Source organism: Cryptomeria japonica, chromosome 4 (genome assembly GCF_030272615.1).
Source record: "Cryptomeria japonica chromosome 4, Sugi_1.0, whole genome shotgun sequence".
In the NCBI taxonomy this organism is placed as follows: domain Eukaryota; kingdom Viridiplantae; phylum Streptophyta; class Pinopsida; order Cupressales; family Cupressaceae; genus Cryptomeria; species Cryptomeria japonica.
In genome coordinates this window covers 562,351,873-562,376,740 of record NC_081408.1, presented here as the reverse complement: position 1 = coordinate 562,376,740, position 24,868 = coordinate 562,351,873, and the positions used below count along the sequence as shown (strand labels likewise).

At 35.5% G+C, this 24,868-nt stretch overlaps 1 protein-coding gene across 1 annotated transcript in view; it reads right to left on the bottom strand.

Moving 5' to 3' along the window:
* LOC131036101 (uncharacterized) overlaps positions 1-17,038 on the bottom strand; it is a 289,939-nt gene extending 272,901 nt beyond the window's left edge. Inside the window, exon 1 of the mRNA XM_057967915.1 lies at positions 16,665-17,038. Coding sequence (XP_057823898.1) covers positions 16,665-16,822 — 158 coding nt within the window. The 5' untranslated portion in view covers positions 16,823-17,038. The remainder of the gene's footprint in view (positions 1-16,664) is intronic.
* Between the last annotated feature and the right edge of the window lie 7,830 nt (positions 17,039-24,868).

The window sequence follows — 24,868 nt, the reverse complement described above, 5'->3', positions numbered from 1 at the left end:
ACTTATATTCAATTAATTATATTTATTAGGTCGGATAGTTTAATTAAAATCTGACTTATTTATGGGGTCTAAAAAACAAAGTTAAAATTATAGTCACTTTTGGAGGGAATATAAAAAGCTATGGGAAATAATATTTATTTATTCCCAAACAAGTGTATAAAAGGAAGGTGAGAAAATTGATTCTTGGCATTTCATTTGTAAAATCCCTATGATAAAGATTGGTTTTGAGGATGGAAACCCTTCTAGCCAATTTGCAGTGGATTCAAATAGAATTCATGGGTGTGCTTAATGTTTGAGATTAACACAGATTTGGTTGAAGTTAGAGATAATTTCCAACTTTCATTGAAAATTGGGAAAAATTATCAAATAGTCATTTGATTGCAACTAAATTACATATATTCATGCATTTATGCTAAATCCACATATTCTATTGAGGCACTTAAAACACACAGTCATTTACTGATTTGCCCAATTTGCTAGAAGTGTGAAATTGTTGACAATGTTCAATTTGCAATGTGCTTTTCCAAAATAATATATATGCAGAAAATATGGCTTGAATTTCTACTCAGAAATAACAGAAATAAAGAGATTATGGCTGACCTGACAATAATGAGAATATATGCTCTCTGTTTTTACTGATTAGAACTGAGAAGCATACAGAATTTCTTAACATTTACCAATAATGCACGAGTATCATATCGCTGCCATATACTTGACAATGTTGTCCTTGCGTTTGATGCAAGCTAGAATATCCAACGCTCCAAACAAGAGAACTATCTACTAAGAGTCACACTTGCCTGGCAACTCTTTAAAATTAATTCAAGAAATCACTTTAATCCTGCATATTATATATCAATCTCCATCCCCCAGCTATGGGAATTCATATGCAAAGATACCCAAAACAATATAGGCTATGCCCTAGGACATATAAGCAAAAATGAGGGTTTTGTCTTGCCTATGGACTTCACAAATTTGCCTGTCTAATCCTCTAGAGAGATTTCCAATTGAAATCTCCAACAGTCTGATGATGAAGGACGATGGTGAATCCTGAATGAATCCACACCAAAGATGGATTAGGGTTCCCATTCAAAACCATCGAGAAAATCCAAGGGTTTTTGTCCTCATATCTCTTGCAAATGAAGCTAGATCTCCCAACTTCTCAGAGAGAAAATAAATTAACCAAGTACATGCAAATGAGCTCCCAAGTGCCCTTTCATAAAGCTTTCATCTCCATGCCCTAATTAGGGTTTGCACATTTTAAATTAAAAGTGACATTCAATATTTTATAATATCCATGTCTCCCAAAGCACCATTAAAAGTCACTTTATAAAATAACTTTTATAAAATCACTTTATTATATTAAATAGCGTAAAGTTAAATATTTAATATAACTTTATTATTTAAATATTATGTAATATAATATCAATAAAACTCCAATCGCAATAACGCTATCAACTTCTACAATAACTGACTATCTAGATATAGTAGTACTGGTAGCTAACCTAACCAATGACCTGCCTGACACTTACTCTAAATAGTAAGTATGAACAAGATTGTCCAAAATCCCTCCAAAAAGTGTCAAACAACTCTAATAAATGCTCTGAGCTCATTGGCAACAATGCAACCCCTCTCAGAATTGACTGACCAACCAAGAACAAATAGTACCATGCAAGCCCTTACTATAAATGGCAACTATCAACGGGACCTGCTAAAACTGTGAACCAAGCTCATCAGAAAAATAGGAACCATCTCTGTGAACTGGAAACATCCAAGAAACCCTAGAAACATGCCAACCCTATTAGGAATGGAAGGCATAAAAATGGGGACATCACATCAAGTATGCTGATATAGATTGTCGTAGCCTTGAAGAGATTTATGAGACTTTTGATAGCATACTTGATCAAATAAAGCAAGCAAGTTGTGCCAACTGCCAAGGATTCTAAATTACAATTATGAAGAGCATATCAAGTTAACTATGATGAAGAGGTCGAACACAATGAACCATAGATGGACTACTTGTCTAATTGCAAAAAACTTGCGAGTTTTTTTGGCCTGGCAAGTAAACTTGCCATTAACTCACGTGAGTTTTTGTGAAAAACTCGCCGAGTCTGAGTTAAAAACTCACCTGCGCAAGTAGAAAAGGGCAGGGACGTCAAAAATCATATTTCATTTTCATTTTTGGTGGTGTCTTTTGCTGTTCAAGAGGAAAAACAGCCTTCGAAGATCCTCCAAGGTCATTTGCAACAATTTAGTTGATTAGAAGTGAATTTGAAGTGGATTTCGAAGCAAAAGTGGATTTCCAATTAGGTTTTCTGATTTTTTTCCCATGTTTTTTATAAATTGATTTAGAATCCAATGAACAAGATTTAACACCATTTTTGACAATTTTTACTGATTTTTTCACTATTTTCTCAAGAATCTCTACTTTTCAAAAAAAAAATCAAACCATTAACGCTTTTCTTTTTTTTTTCAAGTTTCAACTGTCTAAATTTATTTAAACTAATTTAGTTTGTTTACTAAATTTTTTATTAAAATATTAACTTTGTGTTTTCACTTTGTATGTGTAGGTTAATTATTAATTTATAATGGCAAATAGAGAAGGTTCTACAACTGGTTCAACTTCAAGGTCTGCTCCATCAGTAGATGCATGCCCATCTGGATATGTCGGCACTTGTCCTAAAGGTGCCAGAGACAAGGCTTGGAAGTATGTATTGGAAGGACCAGAACTAGGTCAGTGATATGCATTAAATGTGAAAGACTATTTCATGGAGGCGTGAACTACCTCAAATACCACCTTGCAGGCATCGGTAAGCATGATGTTAGGGGTTGTCCTAGGGCCACAGAGGAAATAAAAAGAGAAATTAAAGCCTTACTTGTAGTCAGGGAAGAGAAAAAGTTGCAAAGGGAGAGGGAAAAACTAGCCATGATGGCATCCATAACTAAATCTCAAGATGCTCCAATCAACCTTGAAGAAGAAGCACTTCAGGACATGATGGGCTCTCTTCATGGCCCACGTATCCACAAATCCACCACCATCTCAAACACCACTTCAACTGCTTCTAGTAGAGAACCAGCTACACCACCATCAGTGTCACAGTCTATAGGTGAGTATTTTGTGCATAGAACACACCTAGAGCACAACCATCATTGGAGGCAATTGGGTGGAATAGGGAGGTGCATGAGCAAATAGACATTGCATGTGTCGGTTTTTGGTATTTTAACAACATCCCATTCAATGTGGCAAACAATCCTTATTCGCTTAATTTGGTTACCACGTTGACAGTTTCGGGAAAAGTATGCAAGTTGCCTTCTCACAAAGACTTGGGTGGGAGGTTAGTAACTTAATCCACTTTTTTTAATTTTTAAATGTTTTACTTTTAGTTTTGATAACTTATGTTGAGTTTTAATATTTAGACTAAATTTATGTTATTTAATTTTAGCTTTTTTTATCAAAATTGTGTACTAAGACTTAATTTCACTTCAAACTTGTAGGTTGCTCACAAATGCAATTGATAGGGCAAGACAAGTGGTGGAAGACCAAAGAAAGGAATGGAAAAAATATGACTACACTATTCTTTCTGATGGGTGGATGAATGGCAAAAACCGCACCATAATTAATTTTTGGGTTGCTTGCAAGAATAATGTGGTTTTCTTGAAATCAATGGATGCCTCCAACAAGGTGAAAAATGTTGAAACTTTGGCTCTAATGTTGGAACAAATTGTCATGGAGGTGGGAGTTGAAAATATGGTGCAAATAATAACCAATAATGCAGCAGCATATGTGGCAGCTAGTAGAATCCTCCAAGAGAAACACCCCACACTTTTTTGGATACCTTGTGCAACACATGTCCTTGACCTTCTTTTGTAGGACATAGGCAAACTTGATTGGTTGACACCAATTGTAGAGGATGCAAGGACGATCACAAAATACATCTACAATGACCCTTGAGTTCTTCAATTGATGAGAGAACACACCCAAGGGAAAGAGTTGGTAAGAGCGGGTGTCAAAAAGTTTGCAATGGTTTTCTTAACATTGCAAGCATTCTTGGTTGATTGATGGCTTTAAAACAAATGTTTGTGAGTCAAGCATGGCTAGACTCAACTTATTCAAAGAAGCCTAAACGAGAGGGTGTTGCATGCATAATCTTCAACAACCCATTTGCACAAACAGCTACAGAGATTGTGAAGGTAACTTCAAAACTTGAATATTTAATTTCTTTTGATTCAAGTCTCATTAATTAATTTTTAACTTTAATTATTAATCTTTTTGTAATTTGTAATTTTCAATTGTAGGTGTCAGAGCCCTTGGTTAGAGTTCTTCGCTTGGTAGATGGGGATCAAACCCCAATGCCTCAAACTTGATCCCGTATGGGAAATTATTAATAAGAGGTGGAACAATCAGCTCCACCAATCCATTCATGCAGCGGGATACTTCCTCAACCCTCATTTTAAGTTCAAGGATTCCTACTCAAATCCCAATGGAGAGGACGTGGAGGACATCACTACATGCATTCAGAGGATGATACCCGACCTTGAGGTGACAGACCTTATTGTGGCCAAATTCTAAATTTACGAGGAAGCAAGCAATAAGCTATTCTCTTCAATGCTGGCCAAAAGAGAAAGAACCACTCAAACCCCAAGCAATAATATTTAGAGTCTTTCACATGTATCCTACAAGCTACAAATTTCAAATTTACAGGTTTACAAGTTACAACTATTGATAATTTAATAAAATATGTTTTCACGTTTTTTTCTAACTTGTCAATATTTTATTTTGCAGATGCTTGGAGGCAAAGTTGGGGTGGAAATACCCCAAATCTCCAAAAAAAATCCCTTAAAATCTTATGCCAGCCTTGTAGTTCATCCATTTGTGAGCACAATTGGAGCTTGTTCGTGGCCATCCACACAAAGATGAGGAACAAGTTGGCTCAGGAACACCTCAATGACCTTGTCTTTGTGCAATATAATCTTCAGTTGCACACAAGGAAGTTAGAGGAAACACCTGCTATTCCAATTGATTTGGATGATATATATCTTTACAGTGATTGGACATCACAAGAGTAGCCTCCATTGTTTACCGAGGATGACATCTATGATTTGGAGAGGCGGGCTATGGAGGACAAGGGGGGTGGATTTGGATTCACAATGGATGACATTGAGGAGGATGAGGATGATGATGAGGAGTCATTGCCAATGCCAGCAACATCTAGTGCTAAAACCAGGATGGAGGTCGAGCCATAGCCAATTGTGATGAGCGAGGAGGCGCAGTCACAACAGACTCCTAGGACTAAACCCCCTAGTTCTACCTCTCACCTAGTTTTTACTAGAGCTGGGAAGAGAAAGATGTAAATTGTTTTGAAGTTGTATTTACTTTTAATTTCACAAAAACAATTTGCTATTTTAATTTTGCTTCCAGCCATCAGCATTCCACATGAGGATGCCATTTTGCACCCAATTTGCATTTAAATCAATTAAATATATCTAGACACAACTTGTTTCTTTTGTGTACTCATTTATTGACTCATTGGATGCATCTCCTCATTGACTTTTTGCCAAAAAAATGCATTTCTAATTAAATTTAAGCAAATTTTCAAGTTGTCGCGTTTTTTGCTGAGTTTTCACAAAGTTTTCACAAGTTTTTTTTCAAGCCTTGGCAAGTTTTTGCATTTGGCAAGTAGTTCAACTATGCAATCAACAACCCTCTATAATATTCCTTACTAATTTCTATGAGAAAATTTGCAATATATTTCAAAGAATTTTACAGGCAATTTGCAACCCTCATAAAACCCATTCATCCCATATGATGCAAACAAGAAAATAACAAACTTTGCTTGGAGTTTACTTACTCAAGAACAATACAAAGCTTAAATAGCAAAAACAATTCCTATCCTGAGACAATTTTCAGCTATCAAGGAACAAATTGTTCTCCTGCTAAGATATACCACAATTTATACTTGGTGTTGAAAGTCGCCGAGTCAAGAAATATTTATCCTTACAGAATAGACCAATCGATACTCCCTGATCATTGAATTCTCTGCCAAATCAATAGCCCACAATATGATATAAAAGGAATCACTGTTTGGACAATGGCTATCGATTTGGTATGGAAGGCCACGGTAGAAACAAATATCACCACACATTTCTTTCAACTGGAACCACGCCACAAAGCTTAGAGCATTCCTAGTATGATAGCCGCAGACAGGAATTAATGCACACGATAGTAGCCAGCACCAGTCATGAATAAGGTGCGCCCAAGAAGAATGAAAACGGCAACCAAATGCAAATATTTTCCTTTATTATTAATCAAGCCACCAAAGTTCGCCATATCCTATATTTGGCAATCCTTAACATAGCTCCACCCAAATAATTGAATCGCTCACTTGCAATAATAATAAAATCCATGACTTGCAATATAATCACCGCAATTGCTAACATCAACTATTAAGAAACTATAGAAGACAAGCCCAAATTATATCGGCAGAAATACATGAGACCGAAATATTAAACAAGCTCAACTATAATTGATAATCATAATTATTAACCACAACCCCAAAAATATTTGTAATTGTAATATCCCTTGGCTAATCTGACCCTGTTTCGCTTATTTGAACCCCAAGGAATATTGTCAAACACTTGGCATACAATGTTTGAAGCCGCTGTTATGAATTTTTTATTTATCTTCTCTGGGTTTGTAGGCTGCAAATGAAGTTATGGAAAGCTTCTAACAATGCAAGGTTGTTATAGAAATGATATATTAGCTGTTTTAGACCTTTCCACACATATGTAATGACTGAAATTAACTAGTACAGCTAGTTGACATTAAGACAAACACTTGTCATGCATCCCAATGTATACCTACAGCCATTAGGCATTTAAGCAAACAATTGGCATGAAAGCTATGTGGCTGGTCAATGTTGAATGTTACCATGAATGTGGAATATGCAAATTATATCTCCATTAAACATATGCAACCTCCAAGTATTTCATGATATAATCATAATAGAAAATGATGCAATGAAGTAATGATTTTCTAATACAATGACCATAGATAGAAAACCTGGAATTTCAATGGCTGCCTTGATATATTAGTTTGATTCTCCTCATATGCAAATCCCTTGTCAAATATATATAGCTGTTCAACCTTTCTAAATCCCCTTCTATAGAACTCGAACTACTGTAGCGCACTGTTCATGCACACTGTTCACGGCACTGTAGCGCACTGTTCACGTGCACTGTAGTGCACTGTTCACGGCACTGTAGCGCACTGTAGTCTCTTTCAATTTGCAAACAAACTCTGAAATAAACCCTCCAATCAGCTCAATATTGACTTCTGAATGAAGCCAACTCTCACAAGCATAATCAGATGATATTGCACACCCTCTATATGCTGTTACAATGAAGAAGCCACGCTCTCCAATGCCGACAAGCCTTGAATCTTGCAGAAACCCTTGGTATTCTACACTTCAATGCTCCAGAGAAACTTCAATCAAAAACTTCAATCACATAATCAATCCCCTTCTATTCTTTTCAAAAGCCTTATATATATTTCCCATGAAAGTTTGATTTTCTCCAATAAGGCATTAAATCAATTAATGATATTAAATGACATTTAATGATATAATATTTTCACTTTGTCATTTAATATTTCACCTTGGTAAAAGAGCCACAATTAATTAATTAAATGGTCCCTTTTAATGATACTTGGACCCTTACTTAAGTTATAATATAAAATTATATTATAACTTAATAATATAAGCTCAAAACATTAATGTTTATTTAAACTAAATAAACATTAATATCTCCATTAATATTCAACATTTTTGAACGCCGTCTAAACTGGGAGCTGACATGATGAAGCTGCATATGACCATACCCCCTTTACTAAAAATAGCAGGGGTCCATCTCTAACATCCCAAGACTTACTAAAAATAGGAAGTAAAGCAAATGATGTCCGAATGATGCCAAACGAAGACCAAACTAAAGCACTCTGAACACTGGAGATGATACCAATCCTCAAAAGACCCTCTATCCAACACATTAGCCTACGAGGGTCAGGATAATAGGCTAATCTCACAAAATCCAAGTCTGCTAAAATGGGGACATTACAGTAATTCAGCAAAGATAATACATTCAACTCTTTATTATATTAACTTAGGATAAATAAAAATTACCTCAATTCTGCAAACATCTTTATTTCTACCAGAACCCTTACAAATTTGTCTCCAATGGAGACTTCACAAATTTGGCACAAGTGTAGACTCTGTCGCGAATCCACCCTTTGAAGAACTAGGTTTTCATCCAATCCTTCTGTTAACTCCTAAAGGTTTTCGTCTCCAAAAATCATCAAATGTTTATCAAATCCAAAAGCATCATATCAAGCATGCCTTCCCTCTTCCATTCAGCCTCCTTATGAAGAACTCCAAGAAGCATCTAGAACATTAGGCTGACTTGGTGACTAAAATATTAATTATATTTTGGAGAACTTTATTTAATAAAGTGATGTATAATAAAATTTTATTATTTAATTAAAATAATTAATGTTAAGTCATCATTTGAATATTTTTTTATTTTTTTTGACAACTTGATAAAAATCAATTTAATTAATTGTCACTTTAAAAAAATTGGGGACATCACACCCTCTTCATATGGCTGCCTATGTTGTAAATCCCAAGTAGTCCGCAGCTAGACCTATATAATAACCCCTCCCAATGATAATCACATCATTGGGAAGATATATAGCTAAAGATGTAACCAAAAGTTAGGAGCAATGGATTTAATTTGTCAATCTTTGACATACTACATACAACAAACCAAAGGCTAGTACCAATAGGATAAACCTTGCACAAAAGACCCTATTGGATAGTGGACATGGCATGGCAAGGATACACTAGATCTAAGGCAACTTGTCATCACCTACTCTCGTAGGTTACTAGTTCCTTTGTTGCAGAGAGGAAATGGTCCATCTATAACTTCACCTACTCAATTAAGAGGAATGAGCTTACCTTACGACAAGCCAAGAAGCTAGTTGCAGTTCACAATGCCTTGAGATATCAAAATCGACAAACTCCTAAATATCAACAAACTCTAGCTCCATGTTGGGATGTTGAACCTAAAGATATTAGACAAATTGATGAGGAGGAGCCAATATCAATCGAGGTTCCATTGGACGAGCCATAGAGTAACCCAAATTAAAAGAGGTCTTTTGATATCTGCCCAAACAAGGCATAGTTGTACTTCGTAGAAGTGATATTTTCTTATGCTGCTATGTTTATTGAAAACTTTGAGTTTGAAGTTTGAACAATGAAATCAGAAATTTCTATCTTAAATTTTAAATTCTTATTGTTGGTACCATAGAGTAAAACACTCCCGAGTTTTTATGCCTCACAAGTTTTACAACTATTACTCACGCCAAAAACTCCCGAGTCCGTGAAAAAAACTCACCCGCCTATGCACTTATATAGAAAACGACCAAAAAGTGTTTTATTTCATCGTTTTATGTTTGGTATTTTGCTGAGAAGGGGGAAAACACACTCCAACACACTTGCAAACTGATTTCCATCAATTCTTGCCAATTCCAAGCGGATTTCAAGCAGATTTGAGGTGATTTTTGAAGAAAGACCAGATTCCCAAGTAGGTTTTCTGATTTTTTTTTCTCTGTTTTTCTAAAACATTTTATTTATTTTTTGTTGCATCTAGATGAATAGAATATCATTCCTAAGTAGTCAAAAATGATGTAGTCATTGGAACAAGATTTAACACTATTTTTGACAAGTTTTGTTGAGTTTTTCACTATTTTTTTGAATAATCTCTAGTTTTTCAAAAAAATCAAACCCTAATAGTTTTTTTAATTTTTTTAATTTTGAATGATGTCTAAAGTATTTAAACTAATTTAGATAGTTTGCTAAATTGTTTAACTAAAATATTAATTTTGTCTTTTCACTTTGTATGTGTAGGTTAACAGTTAACCATTAATTCAGTATGGCAACTTCGGGGTATGATTGGCCACTAGAACCATGCCCATCTGGATATATAGGCACCCATCCTAAAGGTGCTAGAGATAGGGCTTGGAGGTATGCCTATGAAGGACCAGACCCTAGGTCGGTGATTTGCATTAAATGTGAAAAAGTATTTCATGGAGGCATAAACCGCCTCAAATACCACCTTGCAGGCATCGAGAAGCATGATGCTAGGGTATGTCTTGGGGCCATCAAAGAAATAAAAAGAGACATTAATGCCATAATTTCAGCTAGGGAAGAGAAAAAATTGCAAAAGGAGAGGGCAAAACTAGCCATGAGAGCAGCCATAGCTGAATCTCAAGGTGCTTCAGTTGACATTGAAGAAGAAGAAGCACTTCAAGGCATAGAGGGCTCTCGTCGTGGCCCACGTATCCACAAACCCAACACCACCTTGGGCATAGTAGAGTACCTACTACATCACCATCAGGGACACACCTAGAGCACAACCATCATTAGAGGCCACTGGATGTAATAGGGAGGCACATGAGAAAACAGACATTGCATATGTTGACTTTTGGTACATCAACAACATTCCATTCAATGTGGCGGATGTTAATGTTAGAACCAAAAACATAAGACACATAAATCTGAAACTTAGAAAATCTCACAAGAACAAGATACATAGAATTTTATCCTGGGAAAACCCTCCACCTGAGGGTGAAAAACCCAGCCACACCAAAATCAAACTTTTATTGAATGCACCAAATGGAATACAATGTCCTCAAGCTTAAACAAGCAATAGTCTAAACAAGATTGTTAACTCTTAACGATCAACAGCAGAAACATATAACTGATAAAGTAAAGCCTGCTAGCTTCTACAATACGCTCAACACATAAACTCTCTGCGACCATAAATAATCATATACCAATCATATACAAAAATCACTGAAACAAATACTATCCAAGCTTCTCTCTGCACTTTCCAATGAACATAGATGCATATGAAATGGATTGTCTTTCTTATATACTTTTCCCACACGCAAAACAAACAGCTAACATAATATAAGGAACCAGCAGAGCACGAACTATCTCTTGACGGTGGAGATGGAAGGCCAAGAGACACCGAAGCTCATCGACAGTCACATAAAAACCTTTTTATACTCCACCACTGACATGAGCTGAATACGAGCCATGACAGCACCACTAACGGATGAAAAACGGTAAATAAGGAAATTGCGCCAGCAAGGATGAGACTCTCATAATACGAAAGTCGGTGACAGTAAAATTTCATCATCCACACAACCATCATAGGTAAATGAAATCTCCTGCGGCTACAAACATTAACATCAAACAATCCTTATTGGCTAAATTTGGTTACCACAGTGACAGTTTTAAGAAAAGGGTACAAGGCCCCTTCTCGCAAGGATTTGGGTGGGAGGTTAGTAAATAGTCCTCTTGATTTCATTTTTAATTGTTTCTCTTGTTTATTAAATCAAGATTGTGTACTAAAGACCTAATTTCACTTTGTTCTTGTAGGTTGCTCACAAATGCAGTTGATAGGGAAAAAGAAGTGTTGGAGGACCAAACAAAAGAATGGAGAAAATATGGCTGCACCATTCTTTCCATTGGGTGGACAGATGGCAAAAACCACACCATTATTAATTTTTTTGGTTGCTTGCAAGGACAATGTGGTGTTTTTGAAATCGGTTGATGCCTCCAATAAGGTGAAAAATGCAGAAACATTGGTTGGAATGTTGGAGTACATTGTCATGGAGGTAGGAGAAGAGAATGTGGTGCAAATAATCACAGATTATGCAGCAGCGGCATATGTGGCAGTCGGTAGAATCCTCCAAGATAGGCACCCCACTCTTTTTTGGACACCTTGTGCAGCACATGTCCTTGACCTTCTTTTGCAGGACATAGGAAAACTTGATTGGGTGACTCCAGTTGTGGAAGATGCAAGGAGGATCACAAAATATATTTACAATCACCCTTGGGTTCTACAATTGATGAGAGAGCACACTCAAGGGAGAGATTTGGTGAGAATGATTTTCTTGACGTTGCAAAGCATTCTTGGTGCATTATCTTTGAAACAAATGTTTGTGAGTCAAGCACGGCTAGACTCACCTTGTTCAAAGAAGGCTGAAGGAGAGGGTGTCGCACGCATCGTCTTCGACAACCATTTGCACAAAAGGCTGCAGAGATTGTGAAGGTAACTTCAAAACTTGAATTTTTAATTATTCTTGATTCAAGTCTCTCATTATTAATTTGTAACTTCATTAATTAATCTTTTTGTAATTTGTATTTTTCAATTGTACGTGTCCGAGCCCTTGGTTAGAGTTTTGCACTTGGTAGATGGGGATCGAACCCCAATGGAGTATATTTATGAGGCCATGGATAAGGCCAAGGAGTCTATAAAAAATTACTACAAAGGGGATAGACTCAAATTTGATCCCATCAGGGAAATTATTGATAGGAGGTGGAACAATCAGCTCCACCAACCCATTCATGCAGCAGGGTACTTTCTCAACCCCCGTTTTAAGTTCGGGGATTCTTACTCAGATCCTAATGGAGAGGTCATGGAGGACCTCACTACATGCATTCAAGCAAGGGGTATGTTATTCTCTTCAGAGCTGGTAAGGAGAGGAAGAACCACTCAAACCCCAGGTATAACATTTGCCATTTGGATTTTGGGGTCTAAAGTAATTGATAAAATATGTTTTCTCTTTTCTCTTTGCTTTCTAACTTTTCAATATTTTATTTTGCAGATGCTTGGTGGCAAAGTTGGGGTGGAAATACCCCAAATCTCAAAAAATTTGCCCTCAGAATCTTATGTCAGCCTTGTAGTTCATCCAATTGTGAGCGCAATTGGAGCTTGTTTGAGGCCATCCATGCGAAGAAGAGGAGCAAGATAGCTCAAACACACCTCAATGACCTTGTCTTTGTGAAATATAATCTTCAATTGCGCATAAGGAAGGTAGAGGAAGCAGCAAGTGGTCCAATTGATTTGGATGATATAGATCCTTACAATGATTGGACATCACAGGAGCAGCCTCCATTGTTTACAGAGGATGACGTCAATGATTTGGAGAGGCAGACTATGGAGGAGGGGGGTGGATTTGGTTTCACACTAGATGACATTGAGGAGGATGAGGAGTCATTGCTAGTGCCAAGAGAAGCGAGAGGCAGAGCTACATCCAAGATGGAGGACGAGCCACAGCCTGAGTCAGACATACTGAGCGAGGAGACACGGTCACGCCCAGTGCAAACTTCTAGACTAGACCCTCTAGTTCTACCTCTCCCTTAGTTTTTACTAGAGCTGGAAAGAGGAAGATGTAATTGCAATGATGTATTTACTTTTAGTTTTACAAAAACTATTTACTATTTTGCTTCTAGCCATCAGCATTCCTCATTGAGGATGCGATTTTGTAGCCACTTTGTGTTTAAATATATCTAGACTCAGCAGGTTTCTTTTGCGTTCTCATTAATTGACTCATTGGATGCATCCTCTCATTGAATTTTGCAAAAAAAATGCATTTCTAATTAAATTTAAGCAATTTTTTAAGTTCCCAAGTTTTTTGCTGAGCAGTGGCCAAGTTTTTCCTAAGTTTTTTTTTCAGGCCTTGGCAAGTTCTTGGTTTTGGCAAGTAGTTCAACTATGGTTGGTACACTATTGTCACTGTCATTGATACAAATTGTGAATCATGATATTAATATATCTTTTGCAAAAAGCCATTAAAAGCATAGTGTGATGGTTAAAAATGGGCATGTTGACAAAACCACCTAGGTTCAAACCCCGTGCAATAGTTGAGCTTGCAAGCCTTGTGCCTTCGTTGGGCACTGAATTAATGAGTTAAAAATTGCCTATGTCAATGCACGTGGTGATAATGCCCAAGATGGACAGAGGTCTTCCAAAAGCAGCCTCACTGACATGGACCAAGCTAAAAATTCTTGAGTTAACCAATAATATGTATGTATATGTATTTGTATATATGTATGTACATATATATACATATACATATATTTGTGCATATGTATAGTACATATATGTATATATACATGTGTATATATATGTATATATATGTATAGTATATATATGTATATATACATGTGTATATATATGTATATATATGTATATATATGTATATATATACATATATATACACATGTATATATGTATGCATATATGTATATATACATATATACAATATATACATATATACGTGTATATATGTATACATATATACAATATATACATTATATATATACACATATATATACATACGTGTTAATATAAACATATACATATATATGTACATATATACATATACAAATATATAGATACATATATGTATATATATACATGTATACATATATGTACATGTATGTATGTATATCAAAAAGACAAAAAATTTGTTTTATGTCAATTTTATAATTGCTGTTATACTGTTATCACTGATCAATTCAGACGTGTTTATTATATTTTAAATATTTGATTGAATTTTAAGATTGAATTTGTTACATTATATGAATCTCTAAACTGAAATTTTGAAGTCATGTATAGTTAAACTTGTAATCGTAAGTATCTATCATAATTTTTAAATTATTATTGCTACTGCACTGCTGTCACTGTCATTGATATAAACCATGAATATGATATTAACATATTTTTTTTAATGAAAAAAAATTTGTTTTACTTCAATTTTTTAATTGCTGGTCGAGTCAGACATGTCTATTACATTTTAAATCTTTGATTTAAATCTAGTATTGAATTTGTTACATTATATTAAACTCTAAACTTAAATTTTTTATTTAATTCTGATATTGAATTTGTTACATTATACTAAACTCTAAACTTAAATTTTGATCTCATGCATACTTAAATTTATTAAAACTTGAGTATCTATATACAAATATATATTCATCCCTCACCATCCCCAAGAAAATGCCCCCCTGAACTGCCATCCTCAAGACATCTCCTGCCATCTCTATTCCAAAAACACCATGCAACATAGGTAAATTTTGATTAAGTTCTAAGATTCATAATGAGGTCTTCCAAAGAGTTTCCTTTAAAAATTGGACTCTCTCCAACTTCGATGCTTAAATAGGAAAGCCATATTTGAGAACACTTCCTTTAAAACTCAGTTAAACCCAACAATTTTTTCCTTTGCAAGGATTATTACACCATTTAAATGCAACAAGTGTACACATGAGCCGTCACCACATACAATGCAACATTAAGTCAACATGTGTGGAAGATATATGCCGCTAATTCATCAAATGGAATCCCCTTGGATTCCCTCACTTAGAGGTGCATTCAAATACCTTAATTTTTGGAAATTGATCCTTAACAAAGGTTGTTGACCCTGCTGACCTAGTTGTCTAACAATTGGATTTATTAATCAAACTATTCCTCTCCCTTTATCCCTCGCAAATTGCCAACATGTATCTTCTACACATGTATACTCAATATTGCGTTGATGTGCCGATAACTCGTGTGCACTTGTTGCACTTAAACGATGTAATAATTCTTCCTAAAACAAAAAATTGTAGGGTTTACCTGAGTTTTTACTTGATTATGTGATGGGCATTATGTTTGCAATATTTATGGCTTTGCATATTATGTGCAACGGTTGAACATAGCTAACTTGGGCAATTTATCCACCATTACATGGCTTTGGTCATTCTACCTATCCGTTTTAATTAGATTCATAACAGTTAATTGAAGTTGCCTTCCACTATGTTATCAGGTTGATAGGGCATAAGATTTCCGGCAAGAATGTTTCTTTCATCATTGTTCAATTGACATTTATTATCCTTACTATGCATTTTCCTACGTTTTTATTTACAACATCCTTGTGGTATTCTAAAAGTTTAATGTGTTTCCACTTGACTTGCTAAGAGAAATAATGATATTTGAGTACTACAGAAGTTGGAAAATGAAGGTGCTCTACCAATTCTGGATGTACTCGTTATGAAGAAAATGGACTGTTCCATTGCTCAAAAATTCTTGATAAAAGAAATTTAAACAGATCTATATTTAGAAGCCTACTCCTATCACAGAAGGAAGGCATTCTCAGAACATTAACCTCAAGCACTTTGAGGAATGCAGATGATACAAGCTAGAGGAAGAAAGAAGACACTGGACATGCTCTTCAAGAAAATTTGGATATATTGGCATACAAATTTCAAGAGTGATTAAGAAGGCTGGTGAGACAAGGATAAGACAACAGAATGATGAGGTTGTGGTAGACAGTCCTGAGGCTTTCGTACCCTAAAGGATATTACATACTGTATTTTTGAAAAAAATTTAACTTCAAACTCTCTATATATTTCTTCTATTATAAAAATTGATCAGACTTCTTTTCCTTACAAATTAAATGTCAAATTGAATCAAAACAAATGAATGTGACACGATTTTATATTGCGTTTTGGGTCCTCACGAAAAAAGAAAATGAATACAAGTAAAAGGATATTTGAACATGCCAAAACAGGAAAAGCATTTTCTAGTTAAATGTAGAATCAGATCAATGAAAATGCAATCGTACAGTGATGGGGTTCTGTATTAACCCAAAAAAATTAAAACCAAAGAGGCAAATTCAAGAAGATATTCAAACACCAAAACAGAACAAAAAACACAAAGAAACGGGAGTTATCTTAATTTAAATTTGGGCAAATGCAAAATGAATTTGGAAAAATAAAACATACGAATCGGGGGCGCAAACGCAGACATTAAAGCGGCCTGTCTCAACCAGGAGGGCAACTAGAGCTCTTAAACCTGGGGCATAAATTCCGTCATCATTTGTAACCAATAAAATGGGAAGATTTTCCTGTTGAAGGGATGTTGCTGGTGCAGCTGAATCCATGCCTGTCTCAACGTAATGTGATATTAATTATGAAGTGCAATATCTGCTTGCATTCGAACATGGGTGCATAAGTAACTCTGTTGATGGCCCCACCAATTTTTACTTTGCTGGGAAAGGACATTTTTAGTAGTCTAACATTCCTGGTTATGTTCATTCGATGTGCTTTTCGCAAGTGCGAAAGGAAAGACGACGCAACTGCAAGATGCTCAATAGATTTTATTGAGAGAATAGTTTATTGAGAAAGGTAATTATACTACTTTTTAATATATAATAGGTAGAATTATTATTATAATTTTTATAGACATTATTTATCTAGTTAACTTTTAGTCTATTTAAGAGAGTTTCATTTATATTAGTTAAGTCTTTATTTATGGATTTTTTGTTTTTTAGTTTTATTTCACGTAGTTGAAATACATGTATTTATCTATTGAGAGATCTATTGCGTGTACATTTCTTATTATATATCATAAGTATGTTTTTATGTTTCTTGTTTTACTAATATAAGATATCAAATGATTGTGCTTTCACAGATTTTGACTTCTCTGACATGGTATCAAAGTCATGAATGCACATCTTATCTCATATCAATGTGACTCCAATAATTAGCCTTAGCATTGATGCATCATGGAGCCAAACAAACATCATCATTAAGTCTAAAAGGTCTAAGAAATGAATGAATACCTTCATTTCTCAAATTTGGTAGCTTTCAATTTTTGCAATTTGCATGTCCTTCTACCCAACAATATCGTACAAATCTATATGATATAAAAATGTTGTAAAAATATATTTTTTTTAAATTAGAAGGTTGAAATGCCCTCTACCCATTTAACTATTCTAGTAAAGATATTATAGGTTTTGAAATAAATTATTTCACATGTTACTAGGCATGTATATAGTTGTTTTAAGGGTTTCTAATCACAACACAAAGGGGAAAGCCTTCCTCTAAGTTTGTAGGGGATTGTGGAGACTGCATCAAAGGAATCTCATGTATATTGTTGTAGCGATCATGTTGCTCTTATCGAGCCTATAAGAGGAGGTGGTTGTGCCACACGATCTCTCTAGCTAGTAAAGTGTCTATAGGGTCGAAAGAGTAAAGTACTTGGCTTGGATTCAAGAACTTTGTAAGGTGCGGGGGGGGGGGATTTTTCCCACATGCTACATAAAGGATTAATCAACCTAAGATATCCACACCTTCCAACACTCCAACTAAGACTAACCCTCTAGTTTTCTACCCTTAATTTGCACCTTGTTGATTTGTCTTGGGCAGTACCAAAAAGGCATCAAAAAATTGTTCGCCCTCTATCAAGTTGTGATCTCTCATTGATCCCTCCACTGTCTGAGCTCTATATGTCCTCTCTATTTTGTTCACTCGGAAGCAAAACACACCAATCATGTATGCATCCCTATATACATAGCTAGACCATGTTGAGATCAACACATCTCCAAGATGCAAATGGGAAGGGAATTACATTCCCCACCACTAGAAATAGGCTTACTCTAGGAAGCCTGCATAAGCCAAGGGTAGGATATATCCAGTACTCAATCCTTCAAACACTCAAAAGACTAAAGATTGACCTTTATAATATCTCTAATTATAGGCCAAAACACCCTCACCAACCACCACTGTAATATGGAGCAGGGACTAACTACATCATCTAAGGGAGCATCAAAAACCAAAGAGTGGCACCCAAAACCTACAACCTCACGTCACCATGAGGCAAGAAAACACAAAACTAAACTTACTATGGTCTCTCCTAAGACCGATGCACTTAATCTTCAAGGCTACAACCCAAAAGCCAGGGAAAAACACCATCATGTTCACTAAAAGAATGCATCACTTCTGGACATGATCTCACTTCCTCAAGCATCACTCTAGAATTGTGAGGATTTCCTTAACACACCTGCTTCTCACCGAGAAGTCAGGGACAATTTAGGGGTTCTTAAAGGCTACAACCTAGAAATATACCTCTCAAAATCATAACAACTCATACCAAGGAAGCTCGACAATCCCAAAAATTCACAAGGAAGGCTACTCAAATGACATCTTAAACACAAAGCATAGGAGAATTTGACATGATTTCATTCTATCGCAAGCTCAAGTATGACCAACTAAGAGTTAAACAACTTAACAAAATCATAAAATTATGATAAAAAAAGGTGACGAAGAACCTCCACAAGACTCGACATCATGCACTCGCAACAAGGGAACACATAGGATAGCTAATTACTCAAATAATAGTTGCATCCTCTTCCAACCTTAAGCTTAGGAACACCTCAAAACTATCAAGGAGAACTCTTCCAACCACAAGGCCGACCTCAACAGGTAGCCAAACAAGAGATGCATATACATAAATATAGTAAGATACATACAAATAATATTATCTAAAGCACTAACTATTGCACTTTCCATCCCTGCGCTATGTTGATCAGACATGTAGTTAGGGAAATCACACCCAAAATGACATGACGTGCACCAACATGCTATTTAATAACATGGATCTTAGTGTATTAAACACCTCCATAAACACTCGGCTAGTGCCAAAGCACTAGTGAACATGGTCTCAAGACCACACAAAAAAGAATCAACATTGTTGGTGGAATAATCACACCCAATCACCTACTAGAAACTAGAATCAAGAAAGAAGAATACACGTGATTTTACCATCTCAATTGCAAGATCATATAGTAACACACCAAGTGAATAAGGAGGAATATAGATGTACATCATTTAATAACAAGCAAAGGCATTCTTAACCATTCAAATTTTTCACAAAAGCATACACTCATAATATTCACCAAGTCTGGAGGGTTTTCATTGTTAAAAATAACTCCAATTAATGCAAATATCATTTGATAACATATTATTTACAATGCATCTCATGAACTTCAAGCACATCTCAAATAATTTACCAATATTTTATTAAGGAATATATTATAATCTAACCATTAATCTAAGTAACACCACATCCAAATTTAGTACATTCTCTGCAACTTATTCCCTTGCACATTCTATCAAGGATTCATAATGAGTGTGATAGAGAAAAAAACTTGACATAACACAAGACCAACAATTTAAAACATATGGAATAGCCACCATGAGATTTAAAAGAAAACCCAAGATGGAGAATTATCAATTTCAATGATACATCATAAAAAATGCACACAACTTCAATAATAAGTCAAGTGTGACCAAGAGTCACAAAATAGATAGATGGAGAAGTTTGGTGACTATACTAGTCAAAGAAAATACAAAAAATCAATGTTAGTGCTTACAAAAATTAAAAACTTCATCATTAACCAAAATAAATTATCAATGTTTAAAAATAACTTTCACATAGCTAAGTGACTAATGCTAGCCACATTTGAGGGAGTAACCGCTACACGACACCCAAGAGTACAACATCCAAGGTGAATTAGATAACATAAGAAAGCACACCACAAGGATGAGTCTACTACAACTTCAACACTATGAAATAATCAAACAACAATACACATAACTATGCAAATCATATCAACTTTCAAATACTTCAATTCTAATGCAATACAGTTACAGCATTATGCAAGGAGGCATATGCAGGGGTTTCTACAATACCCACATGAAATTATTTTAATGAAAGGATTAGGATCAATCAAGAACTAGATTCACAATAAAATTTACCACCAAAAGGGTGTGATACCCATGATAACCTTCTTGAAACATTCATGTAATAAGGCCAAGTCATGGCACATGTAGGATCAAAAGCCAATGATACTTTACACATTCACTTATGAAAAGAGAGATCAACATTCAATCATGTAAAAATTGTCCACAAAAGGGACATGCATTTACTCACATCATCAATCACTACCAAAGGATATGGTAAAATAATATCCACATGCTCAACAAAGACAACACAACGAAGGCACTAAGCCATGCTTCATGTAATGCTCTTACCATGCACATTTCTCACAATAATATGATTGTAATGGTGAGAAATTAGGGTTAGGGTTGAATTAAGATAATAAAACCACTAAATGACCTAATGTACCATTACATTAGGGAAAGACAAAATTTGATAGATCTAGGCTCGATAGACCAAGATTGTGATCAAATTCCAAGCCTCCTGGATGAGGCTCTTTCTTCTCTAAATTGAATTGAATTTGAATTGTTAAAGATTAGCGCAAAATAGTGAATTATTGAAGCAATCTAATAGAAACAGTGAGCTATAGATATCGTACGGAGTCAGCAACAAGGATTTAAGAAGAAGAGGATGGTTCAAATCTATTCTCAGAAGTTCAATCTAATTTTTTGGGGCTGTGCTTCTCCTCACCTTAGTCCTCTGAATTTCTCACTGTTAAAAGGTGAACTTGTTCGTCTCTGCAAATCTTGTCGATCCTCCCAAATGTAGCTTTGAACTTGTTCTTGCACATAGTGAAAAGGAGGACATTGTTGGGAATAGGGGTTTGCCTTAGGTCAAATCTCGTTTTTGAAATTAGCCATGAAATTGAATTGAAAATGTAAATGACGTACTATAGTAAAATACTTAAATCCTTTTGAGGGAAAAATAGAGAATGAATGAAAACCTAATGATATACCTTTAATGAAGTTTTCTTTGTCTTCACAAAGAGTTATGGTTTCATGTAGATAGTCTTCATAAAACAAAGAACATGAATGCCATCTCCAATGCTTGAATCTTGACTTCACTTCTGCTCCAATGCTTGATAGAAGATTGACTACTTGCTCACTTGAATTTGATAGAGTGTAATCAAGATCTTGAATTCATTAGGTGATTGAAATGAGAGGGATAGACCTCCTTTTATACTTGTTGTTCGAAAAACAAATTGAATTTCTAACAAGCCGACACAAGATCTAGGTTCCCGCCCAAATTAGGTGATTGTTATGAGGCCCCAAAATGGGCCCCTTTTTAGAGGACCATAGTTCCCAATGCCATGGCCTTGGAAATCAAGGCTCCAAGATCAAAGGGAGATAGTGAAGATAAAGAAAAAATGTGTTCAATAGTTGGTGTGAGCAGAATCATAGTGAAGCCTAAGTGAGGACAAAATTGTAGGTGAGTACAATTTAGGATGGTACATTTATCCCCCACTTTAGCGAGAGTATGAGACTAAGCATACTCATCATAAAGTATAAAGGTTTGCATTGAAAACTTTCATCAAGACATCAAAGAGACAAGACACACCAAGCCCCCAAGGACTTTATCATCTTACTAATTCAATATCAAGATAAAAGGGACATCATAAGAAAGAGAAAATAGAGAGAGAATCATGACTACTATCCTAGTAAGGTTCGCTTACTATGAGTCATGAAAAATAAAAAATACCAAATTACAAAGTAAAAGACTTAGTTTGCAAAGCAACTTGAATATTGAAACATGTTGTGGTGTGTGCATAATGTGAAACATTGAGCGAAGTGTATGCCCCCACATTAAAGTGATTGCATACGCCTTATCGGGAGAAATTGCTTTAAGGTAGAATGCATCCAAAAGACAAGCATGTTACCACAAATTATAATGATATGCCCCATGAAAGGATAAATCAAAGGATAAAGGTCACAAAACATAAAAAACACATAAGGGATCCACTAACTCAGGGGTCAGTATTCTCTTATGATAAATAATGTATATCATGAATATTTGTATTGAATTGACCTCATCCCCCAAAGGTAGTAGAACCACAAGAATAATGGAAGAAGAGCACATGTGTCTTTTGAGTCAACATGGAAGAGACGAAAAGAGATCTCAACACCTTGCATCATCCCCAAGTAGACAACACAAAGGACAACAAATAGAATAAATTGAGATACAAATAGAAAAATGTCACAACAGATTCAACATATTTGTGTCCTTTCACCAACGGAGTGACAATGGTCATCCAAAGAGAACCTAATATAACACATCATGGGGGAAACACATTACAAACAAGAAAGAGAGGATAGAGAATCTATGGCATGAATGAAACTAATCAAGCAAATCATTTGCCTCCCAATCTTGCTTAGAATTATTTTGGGAAGTTGTACAAGATGCAAGAGGAGAAACTTCGAGCATGGTAGATGGAGCTACTGCAAGTTCCAAACAAGGACCATGCTCTAATGATGAGTCACTTTGTTTGTCACTAGGAGCTAGGATTAATGATTTTGAAAATTGTTTAGATAAATCATTGTCAACATCAAAAAGCTCATACATATCATCATAATCATTAGAATCAATATTATTAGCACGAACAAAATCATCATCCATTTCTTCATCAAGATTAATAGAAATAGGATCTCTAACATGAAAAGAGCATGAACCATCATTTTTCTTAAGCATTTTTAATCTTGGTAATTTGGGTTGAACTTCCTAACTAGGGTTAGACGAAGGTTAGACAAATGGGACCAAGTCAACATTTGGTGTCTTCAAGGAGGAAATGTTATGAGAAGCAAGTTCATGAGCCTTAGCATGACATCTTTGTCAGAGTTCTCTCGCACAATATTTTCTTTTCGTTTTAGCCAAGGGTTGTGAAGGTTGAGGATCAATGTACATGGGCTTTTTTTCTCCCTTTAAAGGGGGAGGAACGAGAGAAGATATACTAGGTTGGGAAATAGGAGATGCCAAGCGCTTTCATTTGTAAGATCTAGGAGGAAGGACTGCGACATATATAGGAGTCCAATAGAAGGTGTAGGAAGGATATCATGTCCATCATGAGGAGGAGGAACAAATATAGGGTCTCTAGGCTTACTCAAAGATAATATCATCTCATTTTTTCACTTTTGATAAGATAGAAAGAGAGAATCAATTCAAGGCTTAAGAGGTTCAATTTGTTTAGGCCAAAAGTAATCAAGGATAAAATTTCCATGTCTTGTTGTAGGTTGGTACATGCTATGATTAATTTCTATGATAGTGTCATTATGAGGGGATTTTAGACACTTATGAACACTAGAAGGGATTGCTTTCATGGAAGAGAGCCAAGGATGTCCCAACTTCACACAAAATTAATCTGATGTAGGAATGATAGCAAAAGTCACATCTAAGCACTTAGTACCAACCTCAATGGGAAGAGTAATAGAACCAATGGTAGGGAAAGATAAATCATCATACACCTTGATCCTTATATCAAATTTATCATATGTTACTTGATGCAATTGTAAAGTATAGAGATATTCTTCAACAATCACATTCACCATACACACTAGATCAATGAGCACCCCTTGTGAGAGTTTGTCTTTGATATTTATAGTGATATATAATGGGTCATCAGGTGCATCAATAGCCTCACTGGGATCAAAGGTAATGCATAGGTCCTTTGGAGGTGTAGGTTTATCAACAAGATTCACAACATTATTAGACTCAACACCAAGTTCATCGGGAGAATATGCAAGAGGCTCAGATTCAACCACATTAGTAGAATGGGAAGGTAAAGGATTAGTAAATATTTGGAGGTTTTTATTAGGAGGAGCTACGGATTTGTTTCCTTTGTCATTCACACCAGCTACGAATATGCTATAGTTATCAATGAAGTCTCAAATCTTACTCCTTAAGGTATTGTTAGCAATATGGATGAATTGATTATATGTTGCATTGATGTTTTGTCATTGATGTCAACACTAGCTGTTATGGTTGGTTACCGGTAGAAGATCTAGTGTTACCAACAGAAAGGACTATCTATTGGACACTTCTGGCATGTTTGGATCAATGGAGTATCTTTGATTTTATGTGTTACATGCTTCTGGAGCATGTTTTGGTCAACTAGTATTGACTTGGTTGTCAGATGCTATCACACACTCTTGTAAACCCTTACCGACATGGGTTTAAGGTTTAACCGATAGAGCTTTCACTGAGAAATCTTGGCAGGATGCATAAGTGGTGTTGGTGTGGCTTCTAGATGGATTTCAGGATGCTGAATATGTTCTTTGATCGTACCTCAATTGATTGAAGAAATTGCTTTGGCGTGGTGGACCCAGATTCGGTCTGGTGCCTATCTAGGTTATGGACCGGTATCATGTTAACGTGTTCTCTACACGTTACCGAGATGATTTATGGATTGGTTATTGTTGTTTTGGTCTCAAGTTGA